The sequence below is a fragment of the Xenopus laevis genome, chromosome 8L, assembly GCF_017654675.1.
Source record: "Xenopus laevis strain J_2021 chromosome 8L, Xenopus_laevis_v10.1, whole genome shotgun sequence".
Classification (NCBI taxonomy): domain Eukaryota; kingdom Metazoa; phylum Chordata; class Amphibia; order Anura; family Pipidae; genus Xenopus; species Xenopus laevis.
In genome coordinates this window covers 120,499,761-120,513,948 of record NC_054385.1, presented here as the reverse complement: position 1 = coordinate 120,513,948, position 14,188 = coordinate 120,499,761, and the positions used below count along the sequence as shown (strand labels likewise).

The window sequence follows — 14,188 nt, the reverse complement described above, 5'->3', positions numbered from 1 at the left end:
ACCCTGTTCCTATACACTTAGTCCCTATTTCTGGGCTATTAGTACCCAGGATCTTAATCCCTCTGACTCTCCTCGTCGGAGCCTTGAGCTGCTCAGCTAAATAACCTGTCTGTCTGTCACTCCTACAGTGACCTCTTAAAGGAAAACTATACCCCCAAAATGAACACTTTAAGCAACAGATAGTTCATATCATATTAAGTGGCACATTAAAGAATCTTACCAAACTGGAATATATATTTAAGTAAATATTTCCCTTTTACATCTCTTGCCTTGAGCCACCATTTCATGATGGTCTGTGTGCTGCCTCAGAGATCACCTGACCAGAAATACTGCAGCTCTAACTGTAACAGGAAGAAGTGTGGAGCAAAAGACACAACTCAGTCTGTTAATTGGCTCATGTGACCTAACGTGTATGGTTTGTTGGTATGTTTGTGAGTACAGTGAATCCTACAATCCCAGCGGGCGGCCCTTATTTTTTAAAATGGCAATTTTCTATTTATGATTACCCAATGGCACATACTACTAGAAAAGTATATCATTATGAAAATGGTTTATTTACATGAAGCAGGGTTTTACATATGAGCTGTTTTATGCAATATCTTTTTATAGAGACCTACATTGTTTGGGGGTTATAGTTTTCCTTTAAGGGTGAGTAGCCTATCCTTACTAGACCTTACCTGTCTAAGTTCCACAGAGCTCTACCTGCCTGTTCAGGTTAGAGCCAGCACAAAATTGACACTGAAAGCATGGCTTCAGAGCCTTTTATATCCTAGCACAATGCCATCTGCTGGTCACTGTGAGAAACAGCAAGGGGCATAGCTTAGAGCAGGAGAAGGAAACAGTTACCCCTAACAACTGTATTTTAGGACCCAGTTAGGTGTCTATAACACTGAAGGGCTGACTGCTAAATAATACTGGGGATGGCTATTTTACACATCCCTACAACGGTACTTCTTTTTTGTATGTACTGTACTTATTTGTGGAAAAATAAAGTACCTTAGAATGTTAATTATTATTGTGATTATGTTAAAGGTACAGTAAAATGAAATGAAAATCACATATCGGGCCAGATTCAATGAGAAAAAGGTTTATCACATGAAAAGTCATGGACGAGATTCAATTTGAGATGCAATTCAATTAAAAAAAAACATCTCACAGTTTATCATTTGAAAATTATATTGAAGTCACCAAATTGTATCTCGTCCATGACTTTTCACGTGATAAACCATGAGATAATGTTTTCTCACTGAATTGAATCTGGCCCAATGTTGCTCCGCAGAATGCATCGGCTATCTGCTAGGTTACCTGTGATTTGAATGGCTGCTCCCATGGCTCTTTGCTTTTATAAACTATAATTGTGTTTCTGAAGCAAACACACACCAGTGCATGGCAACACTATATTATATTTCAATTACAATTAAAACACTTTCATTCAATGGTGTAACTTTTGCTTTTAGGAAGGAAGGACCATTTCCTTTTTAGGTGCTTAATATAGATATAGGGACATGAATAGTTGTCCAAAGATGGACCAAGGGCCAAACAATTGTGGCAACTGCTGATTCTCTGCCTCCCTCCCTAGTTGCAGGTCTCTCTAATAGGCAACAACAGCCTGATGCTTGTTATTTTGTGTGTTTTCATCCAGAGACACCTGAGCCACAGTCTGGTCACATGGTACCATGTGAGAGATGGAGAGTGTGTTTATATCTCAGTGTAGATGAGGACAGGGTTGAACTAGCCTCCCAGTTGGCCAAAACCTCAGTTGGCCTCAGTCTAGGACAGTTCCCAGCAACCCTTTTTAATTAATAACTTTCAACCAATATTTAAACCGGTAACATTGATATCTAACTATTACGAGAGTCCTAGATGTCAGGTTCTGTGATGGCATTTATTTTTTCTAATATAGCGCTTCTGGACTATGCAGTTCAGTTATAAAACGTTGTATCCAGAATACTCAGAAAAGGGGTCTTTTTTTCATTCAGATTGCATACCTTAGGTACTGTATGCTTAAAAAAAACTTTTAAACGTTAATTAAACCCAGTAGGGTGATGCTGCCTCCAATGAGAACTAATTATATCTTAATTGGGATCAAGTACAAGCTACAAGCTATCGTTTTATTATTACAAAGAAAAATGTAATCATTTGATTACAATGGAGTTTATGAGAAACAGCCTTTCCTTTAATTTGGATTTGTCTGGACAACCGGCTTCCCAATAACAGATCCCATATCTGTACTGTACAATTCTATAATTATTCTATATTTTGTATATGATATAATTATAAAATATACAATATAAAAAAGAATATTTTGGGACTTCTAACAATTTGCACACAAGTTTCAAATTTTGAAGGGTGCTAGTATTTATTGTGTTAAAATAAATAAATATTTTTATATGTATAGAATGTATAGAAAAAATACAGAATCTTTTCTACTGGCAAATCCTAATGTGTTCACCAATTATATACAGTATAAACTAAGCTATTCTCACAGAAGGGAAATTCTACTCGAATATTTAATACAAGGCATCTGTTAGAACTGAGACAACCTTAACACCTATGGGCATATTTTTTTAAAAAAATGCAATTTAAGGGGCAAATTCACTTACCTCGGAAGTTGCGCCAGCATTGACTTCGCCATGGTGCCGCTAATTCCCTAAAATTAGAAGTTGCGACTTCTATATATATTTTTACTTGCCAAAGTTTTGTATTAGAGATTTTCAAGGTTTTTCCACTTTATAAATCTCAAATTTTTGTGATTTAGAGAAACATTAAAAAAAACACACATTTTTAGAGAAAAAATACAATTTGTGAAAAACAGAAATTTGAATGTTGGTAAATAGGCCCCTAAGTTCTTTCCCTATAATTTGGGTCATATTTATAAATAATCACAAATTGGTTCATCACAATAGCTGAGTGGGGTATTTATCAAGGGTCGAATTTCAAGGGGTTAAAACCCTCGAAATTCGACCATCGAATTGAAATCCCTCGACTTCTATATTCGAAGTCGAGGGATTTCAATTCGATGGTCGAATTTTTAGCGTATTCGTATTCGATCGGATAGAAAATGTTCGAGCGAACGATGAAATCGTTCGAACCGAATGATTCGAGCGATTTTTAGCGATCGATCGAAGGATTTCTATTCGACCAAAAAAAACTTAGAAAAGTACTCTGGAAGGTCCCCATAGGCTAACATTGCACTTCGGTAGCTTTAATTTGGCGAGGTATGAAGTCGAAGTTTTATTTTTAAAGAGACAGTACTTCGATTATCGAATAGTCGAACGATTTTTACTTTGAATCGTTCAAATTGAAGTCAAATGGTTGAATATAGCCTATTCAATGGTCGAAGAACCCAAAAATTTACTTCGAAATTCAAACTTTTTGAAATTTGAACCATTCACTCGAGCTTAGTAAATCTGCCCCATAAAGTGGAGCAAAAAAAAAAAAAAAATATATATATATATATATCTATATATAGATATATATATATAGATATATATATATATAATGTCGAGAAATGCTTTTTTTGCATATATTTCGAAGATGAAATAATAGGGAAATAAAAGCAATTTCTAACTTCTTGAATGCAGAAAATACACTTCCAGTTGGCTTCTATGGTATTTTAATTGTGAGTTTTATGTGGTGTAATTTACTTTTTTTTATTTTATCCTTGTTACAAAGCTTTGGTAAATTGCACAACATTTTGAAAAAATGTCCTCTAGTTACCACATACAATTATACATCTATAAGGTGTCGTTCTGTGTAATTATTTTTGTTATTGTCTAGGGTTGGTACCTAATGTTGGTGCCTAATATCAGTAATATCATTGACTAAAACAAGGCAAAATATTAAGAGTTTCTGAAGTTTCTGTTGTCACTTCCTTTACAGAAAGTGACTGGTACCACTAGAATAATGCCCAATATCTATGGAGAGAGAGAAGGGAAAAAGGTTTGAAGCTTACTATCTGCTAGGTTTTTTTTTACCCTACAAAATAAAGATTGATAACACTACCCAGGTGCCTTATATACCAGGGCATAGAAAAATCTGTGGCTGTCTATTAGTTTCCTTAGAAGGGTCAAAAAGTTTAAACTGCTAAAATATGCTAAAGAAGATGTGTAGTACATTACATTTAAGACCCTTCTTCATTGGTTAAGGAAGGGTTTGATAATCATGGAAATTAGTTTAAAGCTATGACTTTCTCAAAGTATATTTTGTAGTATCAGAGAAAGCTTTTTTGACATTAAATAGACATTACCCATCCGCCATCTCAAAATATAGTTGAGCAACTGATGAAGGTAATAATATAAAGTTGAAATTTTAAACATTTTTTGAAAGAACTGCTACATAAACACAGACTTGAAACAAATAGTGAATGTCACCAATCTCTTTTACCAGCAACGTTTGTGCCATAACTATAAAATGTTGACATTTTTCCATGTTTTTTTTTTTCTTTTCAGCTGTGTTGTGTTATGTGATATGGAGGACTCAAATCAAACCTCATCAAACAGATTCATCCTTCTTGGCCTCACTAATATCCCATACCTACAGGCAATATGTATGTTATTATTCTTTATAATCTATATAACCACACTGTCAGGAAACTCTCTGCTTATCATCGTAGTGAGGATCAATGAGCAGCTGCAGACACCCATGTACCTTTTACTGAGCAATCTCTCCATCTTAGACATTTGTTTATCTTCCACCATAGTACCCAGAATAATAATAAACACCTTATCACAGGATAGAAGTGTCTCAGTCTTAGATTGTGCATTGCAGATGTTCTTCCATTTAGCTGTAGGAGGGACAGAGTGTTTGATTCTGGCTGTTATGGCCTATGACAGGTATGCAGCCATATGTCAACCATTACACTACAATACAGTTATGAACAAGACTTTCTGTATATCTATGGCTACTGGTTCATGGACTCTTTCCTTTATGGGTGCTTTTCTCCATGTTTTTTTTACCTTCCAACTGCCTTATTGTCGTTCTCACAATGTTAACCATTTTTTCTGTGAGATCCCTTCTTTCTTTCGTCTCTCTTGTCGAGATACAGGTCCCAATGAGTTAGCCGTGTACATCACAGCCACTATAATTGGCATGTGTTCATTCCTTTTCATTCTTATTTCATATATTCACATAATCTCCAATATTCTGAAGATCCGTTCCAGTGAAGGAAGAACAAAATCTTTCTCCACTTGCACATCCCACTTCACTGTGGTCTCTCTGTTCTATGGCACCATCTTGTTTATATATATGATCCCTCACTCTGAAACTTCAGTTATAGGCAAAACAGTGTCCATTATTAATCCGACTGTCATCACAATGCTGAACCCTATCATATACAGCATGAGAAATAAAGATGTCAAAGGCACCATAAGAAAACAAATGGGAATAAAAGAAATTTTTTGAAAAGTCCCAAAGAACTATCATGTATTGGACTAGATTGTAAATCACAAATCACTACAAAAAGGGATAAAAATATAGGAGACCCAGGTGCTGCGAAGGGTGGAGATGGTGGTGTGGTCTCCAGCTTTTGCACAATTACAGTATATGGGACATATTATTTACAGTATCTGATCACAATACCTTCTAGAAGCAGAGATAAATGAGATTCTGTTTGATTCTGGTTGATGCTTGAGCCATGGGGCACATCTATTAATTCTCCATTTGCACTAAATTGCTATATGGTAAAGTTGCTTAAAATTAAGCACTATTTTAGTTTTGGGTTACATCCCTTTTAAAACGGGTGTGCCACAGGCCATTTGCTTCTAATAACTTTACACTCAGTTACATAGTTGTATAAACCATTAGATAATATACAGTATACGATTTTGCAAAGCCTACAATAGTTTTAAGGGGTTTTTTTTTGATAACATGAAAAAGTTATTTTAATATTCAGATTCTGAAGTGAAGTTATTTTCAGATGAGGTTTGGCTAAAGGAATCCACATCTGGGACCGCCCCAGGCAATTAATAAATGCTATTTAAGTGCAGAACAAAGGTAAATAAAAGATAAAAATAGGCCAGAGAGTACAGGTATAGGACCTGTCATCCAGAATGCTCAGGCCTCTGAGTTTTCCAAATAATAGATCTTCTGTAATTTGGATCTTCATACCATAAATTGACTCAAATAAGATTTAAATTTGACTTAAACACAATGGGCATGCTTTGCCTCCAATAAGGATTAATTATATCTTAGTTGGGATGAAGTACAAGGTACTGTTTTATTATTACAGAAAAAAATGGAAATAATTAAAAGAAAATTGTATTATTCGGATAAAATGGAGTCTATGGGATACTGCCTTTCTGTAATTCAAAGCTTTGTATATAATGGATTTCCAGATAATGGATCTCATACCTGTGTACCATGGTTCTGTGTTAACAGTGTCTAACAATGAGCACTTGTTTGTGCAGGTACAGTAATGAGATTTTTCTTATTCCTCATGTAACGTGCTCATTATCTTTTACTCTTAGGGGCTGATTCACTAAGGTTCGAATATCGAGGGTTAATTAACCCTCGATATTCGATTAGGAATTGAAATCCTTTGACTTCGAATATCGAAGTCGAAGGATTTAGCGCAAATACTATGATCGTACGATCGAAGGATTCGAACGATTCAAAGGATTTAAATCCAACGATCGAAGGAATATCCTTCCCCATAGGCTAACATTGACTTCAGTAGCTTTTAGATGGTGAACTAGGGGGTCGAAGTTTTTTTTAAAGAGACAGTACTTCGCTTATCGAATGGTCGAATGGTCGAACAGTCGAACGATTTTTAGTTCGAATCCTTCAATTCGAAGTCGTAGTCGTAGTCGAAGGTCGAAGTAGCCCAAAAAATACTTCGAAATTCGAAGTTTTTTTACTTCGAATCCTTCACTCGAATTAAGTGAATCGGCCCCTTAATGTATGAGAGTAATGTTTGCCATTTAAGAAACATAACCTCTCTGTGGATTTGTGTTATTTAGAATTCATTCTGTGAGACAGATGTATAACTGTACAGAGCAATGTAACACCCCTTGTGATCAGAACTGCCTTTTCTTCCCTTTGAGACAACATGCTTGAACTGTTAGACACATAACATATAATACGTATAGGGATAATTAAAAAGATAATACAGGTATGAGACCTGTTATGCAGAATGCTCAGGACCTGGTGTTTTCCGGATAATTGATCATTCCTTAATTTGGATCTTTCTGTAATATGGATCTTCAAACCTGAAGGGGCAGATTTATCAAGGGTCGAATTTCGAAGTACAAAAAACTTCGAAATTCGGCCATCGAATTGAAAAACTTGAAAAGTTTTTTAACCCAATTTGGCAATCCTACGATTGAACAAAAATCGTTCGAATTGAACGATTCCAACGATTTTAGGATTTTTATTCGATGTATAAAGACTTGTAGTCTTTACACACCTTCTAAAGTTTGTAGAAGGTCCCCAGAGGCTAACATGGCAATTCGGCAGGTTTAATTTGGCAAAGTATTGAAGTCGACGTTTTTTTAAAGAGACAGTACTTCGGTTATCGAATGGTCGAATATTCGAACGATTTTTACTTCGTATCGAAGTCGGAGTAAATTCCCAATGAAGTCTATGGGAAAAAACTGCAACTCAATTCAGAGAAAAGTTTTTTCTCCTCCAATGGAATCCCGTCCAATTGAATTTCCACCAGCGAACCATCTGCCACACTTCGCTCTACTTTGTCAGGCGCAAATTTGTTAACACTGCGCTAATTCACTAAAATGCGAAGTTGCATCTCAGCAGCCGAATGCTGGCGAAGTTTCAGTAGCGTTTATTCGTCAGCGTGAGCATTTTATAGCGTTATTTCTCTTATACTTAGGTAAATTTGAATAGGGCAGGTACATACAGGTCATATATACGTCTTTATTAGAGATTTTGGTACAAATACTTGGAGTGGCCACTTATTATTAGTGATGGGCGAATTTGCGCCGTTTCGCTTCGCCGAAAAATTCGCGAATTTCGCGAAACGGCGAAAAATTCGCGAAACGGTGTCCGTTCTTCGAAAAAAAAATTTTGACGCCGGCGAATTTTTTCGGCGAATTTTCGCGGGCGTTTCGCGAATTTATTCGCCTGCCGCGAATTCGCGCCTGGCGAATAAATTCGCCCATCACTACTTATTATTACACATTTCCAAGGAAGCAAAATAAAGACAAAAGAGATCCTCTAATGTCCTAGACCTGAGCCCACCCTAAAACAAACGTGGCATGCCCCTCAGATTGGTAAACAAAAGTTAACACAAACATTTCTTATAGTTAGAACTTTTAAAGGCAATCTAACTTTAAAATATGAAAAAATACTAGTGTTTTTTAGAATTGTTGTGACTTTTCGGCTTAAAGCATATGATGTTACTGACATAAGATTGAGGAGGATGAAGCTTCATCTTATTAGTTCACCTGGTCTAAGGGGGCGAAGGAAACTCTGGCGAAAGAGGTAACATTCTGTAAAATTCACACTTTAATGAATATGGGAGTAACGATCATTCACCTGAGCGAAAATTCCCCTGGTGATTGGGTACGAAACTACGCTAGCGACGGTCTCTTTCACTACCGAATTGTTCTCTAGGCCTGTTAGTAGATTGGTGATGTGCCTGTGGATGGGATTTCTGGTGAATTTTCACTAGCGATGGCCACTTCGTCCTATAGTAATTCTTCCTCCATGAGTTTTCCCTTATAAAACAGGCGATAACCTTATGTAAATGAATTGAATTTGGCCCATAATATACTGTTGCCCTGCACTGGTAAAAGTTATGTGTTTGCTTGGGAAAGACTAATGTAATATATATAAGTATATATAGAATAACTGCTGTGTAGCCATGGGAGCAGTCATCTAAGAGAAAAGGCACAGGTTACTCAGCAGTAGTGAAGGGAGATTCTGACCCATTTCGATCCACCCAAAATTTGCGAAACAACAAAAAAAATTTGCCGAACTGCATTGAACTCTATGGGTGACAAATTATTCGTGACACCCGAGGCAGCACAACAAAGTTTTTTTGGCTGCACAACAAATATTTTCACCCATTTTTGCAGAGAAAAATTTTGCTCATCACTACTCAGCAGATAACATATAAGCTCTGTAATAGAATACAGTGTTATTCTGCAGACTGCATCTGTTATTTGCTATGTAACGTGTGACTTGAATGGCTGCCCCCATGGCTACATAACTCCTTGCTTATATAATCTATAATTGGGTTTCTGAAGCAAACACAAACCAGTTTTACTAAGGCATGGCAACACTATAAGGCCCGTTTATCAAAGTCCAAATTTATCTCAATATTTTCTGAAAACTACTCCGACCAAATCCGCACAGGTTTTTTCACCTTTACGTCTTTTCTACACTACACTTTTCTTTTTTTTTTAACACAAATGCTTTATTGTCACATCCACAAAAGCGTCACATACAGCATATTCAAGATAACTGCGGAATGGCACATACAATGACCTGCACTGTAATATTGCTACGCATTGTGAACAATAAACAGAAATCAGTAAATCTCTCATAACAGTGTCTCCTCGATATGAATGTCGTCTCCATAGGTTGTCTAAAATGAACTGGGTAGCCGCATTAAAAGAAAAAGAAAAAACAAAACATAAGGGGGGGGGTAGAAAAGGAAAAGGGAGGAGCAATAGAAGCAGGGAGGACCTAGGATGCATCTGCCTGACTGGATTTAGCAATATATTGCTGCCACGGAAGCCAAATTTTGTCATGCAGTTCCCGTTTATCCTCCAGAGTAGCTGCCATCTCTTCCATTTGTTCACTGGAAGAAAGCAGGGTGATGAAGTCCATATGAGCATAATCAGTATTAAGTTTCCATTTTCTAGCAATGATCATAGCTGTCGCCGTAAAGATGTACAACAACAGCTTCCTCATAGTGGGAGTAGAATCCGGTGGGGCTGCATTAAGGAGTGCTAGCTCTGGTTTCCTAGTGAGTTTTAATCCATTCAAAAGTCGAGGTCCAAAGCTTTTTCACTTGCGGGCACTCCCACCACATATGTAACAGGGTACCCACGGTATCACAACCTCTCCAGCATTTTGGGTTATAGGTAGGGTTGATACAATGAATTCTAGCAGGTGTCAAGTGCCATCTGAAAAGAATTTTCTTGCTGAGTTCAATGTGGTTAGTGCATCGAGTTGCGCCCTTAGAAGCTGAAAAGATCAAGTCCCAATCTTTTGGTGCAAGACTTATATTGAGATCCTGTTCCCATCGTAGCTGGTACAATAATTTCCGATCTGGGTCTTTCTGTATAAGCATTTTGTAACAGTCTGATAGCACTCCTTTGCCATACCTGCTCGACCTGCATAAGTGTTCCATTAGTGTGGAAGGTCTGATGGTTCTGTAACTTGGTAAATGTGTCTGCATCAAGTGACATATTTGTAGCCATGGGTATCTAGACTGCTCCAGCAATACACTGCACTTTTCTTTGAGAGAAAAAACCCCGAAAAAATGCAAAATAAACACATTTTTCTGATTTTTCACCAGAATATTCATATTTTTTCTGATTTTTGCCCAAAAAAACATGAAATCTTTGGATTATTGCAAGAAACCCAACACGGATCAATATATCTTTGGAACTTCTCCCTTTGACTTAAATGCAACCTCGGCAGGTCTGAGATGCTGTATTTTTGGATTTGGGTATAACAAATTATGAAAAATTTGTGGGGTTTTTTTCACAAAATATTCGGATTTCATACTAAAAATGTAATGAAAGCTATAGTAAATAACACCTACATTATATTTTAATAACTTTAAAACACTTTCATTCAATGGTGTTACTATTCCTTTGAGGAAGGAGGGAAAAGTTTGGCTTTCAGGTGCTAACTATAGACATAGAGACATGCATAGTTGTCCAAAGATGGCCAAGGGCCAGAATTTTAATTAAAAATTTAAAAAATTGAAATTTGATTACAATGGAGTCTATGGGAAACAGCCTTGCCATATTGGTGGTGTTACAGTAAACAAACATGTTTGAATGCATACGTAGAAAAAATGTGAATCCCAATCTGTTCACAAATTATACAGTATATAAAATAAGTTATTCTCACAGAAGGAAATGTTTCTCTACTACTTAAAGGGATCCTGTCATCGGAAAACATGTTTTTTTCAAAACGCATCAGTTAATAGTGCTGCTCCAGCAGAATTCTGCACTGAAATCCATTTCTCAAAAGAGCAAACAGATTTTTTTATATTCAATTTTGAAATCTGACATGGGGCTAGACATTTTGTCAGTTTCCCAGCTGCCCCTGGTCATGTGACTTGTGCCTGCACTTTAGGAGAGAAATGCTTTCTGGCAGGCTGCTGTTTTTCCTTCTCAATTTAACTGAATGTGTCTCAGTGGGACATGGGTTTTTACTATTGAGTGTTGTAGATCTACCAGGCAGCTGTTATCTTGTGTTAGGGAGCTGCTATCTGGTTACCTTCCCATTGTTCTTTTGTTTGGATGCTGGGTTGGAAACAGGAGGTGGGTGATATCACTCCAACTTGCAGTACAGCAGTAAAGAGTGATTGAAGTTTATCAGAGCACAAGTCACATGACTTGGGGCAGCTGAGAAATTGACAATATGTCTAGCCCCATGTCAGATTTCAAAATTGAATATAAAAAAATGTTTGCTCTTTTGAGAAATGGATTTCAGTGCAGAATTCTGCTGGAGCAGCACTATTAACTGATTCATTTTGAAAAAAAATTTTTTCTCATGACAGTATCCCTTTAATACATACCTTAGTAATTTTCCTGCAAGACCCCTGGTAGAACTGAGACAACTTGTCTTGACAAATGGGATAACCATTTATCAACATTATTATTTTAGTGGTTTCAGAGATTTTCGAAACCATTAATAAATTAATTTTCTATAAGACATTTAATTTATTAAAAAGTATGAAAAAAAATGCTGAACATTGCACAAAAAAATACAAAAACCTCCAAAAATTCAAATTGCAAGGTCCAATGAACTCAGCTCCCATTGAATTCTATGTGACACAAATATTTTTACTTGCCAAAACTTTTTATTAGGGGTTTTCAAGGATTTTACACTTCATAAATCTCAAATTTTTAAAGCTTTAGAGAAATTTAAAAAACACAAATGTTAATAGAAAAAAATTTAATTTGTGAAAAAAATAGAAATGTGAATGTTAGTTCTTTCGCCATAATTTTGGGCCTATTTATAAAAAAAAATCACAAATGGGTTCATCTCAATAGCTTAAAGTGTTGCAAAAAATATATATTTGAAAGTTGAGATATGCTTTTGAATTCATATATTTCAAGGTAGTTTTCAATTAGTTTGAATCAGCTGTGATATTGTATATGATATGGAGAATTCAAATCAAACCTCATCAAACAGATTCATACGCAATATGTTGGCGCTATTTAAATACATGTTAATAATAAAATAATAATCCTTCTTGGCCTCACCAATATCCCATACCTACAGGCAATATATGTTTCAGTATTCTTTGTAATCTATATAACCACACTGTCAGCAAACTCTCTGTTTATCATCGTAGTGAGGATCAATGAGCGGCTGCAGACACCCATGTACCTTCTACTGAGCAACCTCTCCATTTTAGACATTTGTTTATCTTCCACCATATCACCCAGAATAATGATAAACACCTTATCACAGGATAGAAGTGTCTCAGTCTTAGATTGTGCTTTGCAGATGTTCTTCAATTTAGCTGTAGGAGGGACGGAGTGTTTGATTCTGGCTGTTATGGCCTATGACAGGTATGCAGCCATATGTCAACCATTACACTACAATACAGTTATGAACAAGACTTTCTGTATCTGTGTAGCTACTGGATCATGGACTCTTTCCTTTATCAGTGCTTTTCTCCATGTTTTTTTTACCTTCCAACTGCCTTATTGTCGTTCTCACACCGTTAACCATTTTTTCTGTGAGATGCCTCCTTTCTTTCGTCTCTCTTGCCGAGATACTTGGCCCAATGAGTTAGCCGTGTACATCACAGCCACTATAATTGCCATGTGTTCATTCTGTTTGACTCTCATTTCATATATTCACATAATCTCCACTATTCTGAATTTCCGTTCCAGTGAAGGAAGAAAAAAATCTTTCTCCACATGCACATCCCACCTCACAGTCGTCTCTTTGTTCTATGGCACCATCTTGTTATATATGATCCCTCACTCGGAAACTTCAAAACAGTTACAATTATTTATTCGATTGTGATCCCAATGCTGAACCCTCTCATATACAGCATGAGAAATAAAGATGTAAAAGGCACCATCAGAAAACAAATTAAAAAAAAGAAATTTTCTGAAAATTCCCAAAGAACTATTATGTATTGGACTCATCCCTTGATTGTAAATCACAGATCACTACAGTAAGGAAAAAAATATAGAGACCAAGGAGCTGGGTAGAGATGGTGGTGTGGTCTCCAGCTTCTGCACAATTACAGTGTATGTGACATATTTATCTGATCATAATACCTTCTAAAATCTGAGATTGATAAAAGTACCATTATAAAAGGATTCTGGTTAAGGCTTGAGCCAAAGTGGCCACATCTATTCAATCTCTGATCTAGACTAGTTAAGTCAAGGTCAAAATCCTTAAAGGGTGCATAATTGATGGTACATCAAGAAATGTTACAATGCAATAGATTTTTATACATCTTGTTCAGTTATTTTTAAGGTGCACAAAAGAAATGTCATATACTACACATGGGCATCCGCAGAACAAAACATATTGGAAAAAATATTACACAAATTACTTGTATCCAAATTTTGGTTTCCTTACAAACCTTACAGCAGGTTTTCTATAAAAATATAAAGTAGTAAGTGTTGCACATGTATAACTTTGCCATTCTATTAGTGACACAAACTCCTTGTTTGCCAGGACAACACTTGGTCTTTTCTACTTTCTTAGCACAATTATTAGCCAGTGGTTTGTACAATGTTATTCCCTCTAGAGTTCTAGTTTCAGCTGGATACATACAGTGGGGGTATGTGCAAGAACTCTCTGTCAGTTACATGCACAGCTTAAAGGAGAACCAAACTCTTTATATTAAAATCCCTTACCTTCCTAACCTACATAGGCCCCCTCCCTGCTATCCCCCAGCCTAGGTGTTACCCCTGGTAAATGCCCCTATTTTTTTACTTACCTCTCATTGCAGATGCAGGGCATCGGAGTTCATGGGCGCCTTCTTCTCTTCTGTAATCTTCAGGTCTTC

General features: G+C 36.4%; 2 protein-coding genes across 2 annotated transcripts; both read left to right on the top strand.

The window, feature by feature from the left end:
• Positions 1–4,470: 4,470 nt before the first annotated feature.
• On the top strand, positions 4,471–5,403 carry LOC108699097 (olfactory receptor 1E5). Its single transcript, XM_018230956.1, has one exon. The coding sequence runs from the start codon at positions 4,471–4,473 to the stop codon at positions 5,401–5,403; it is 933 nt and encodes a 310-aa protein (XP_018086445.1).
• A 6,907-nt stretch (positions 5,404–12,310) lies between these two features.
• LOC121396919 (olfactory receptor 5V1-like) lies at positions 12,311–13,188 on the top strand. The gene is made up of 2 exons (XM_041572576.1): positions 12,311–12,346; positions 12,397–13,188. Exons 1-2 carry the CDS (start codon positions 12,311–12,313, stop codon positions 13,186–13,188), a joined length of 828 nt encoding a protein of 275 aa, XP_041428510.1.
• Positions 13,189–14,188: the final 1,000 nt, after the last annotated feature.

Coding starts and splice junctions, on each gene's coding strand:
- LOC121396919 (XM_041572576.1), top strand. CDS start 12,311: ATGGAGAATTCAAATCAAACCTCATCAAACAGATTC. Junction 12,347..12,396: donor AAACCTCATCAAACAGATTC/ATACGCAATATG, acceptor AATAAAATAATA/ATCCTTCTTGGCCTCACCAA.
- LOC108699097 (XM_018230956.1), top strand. CDS start 4,471: ATGGAGGACTCAAATCAAACCTCATCAAACAGATTCATCCTTCTTGGC.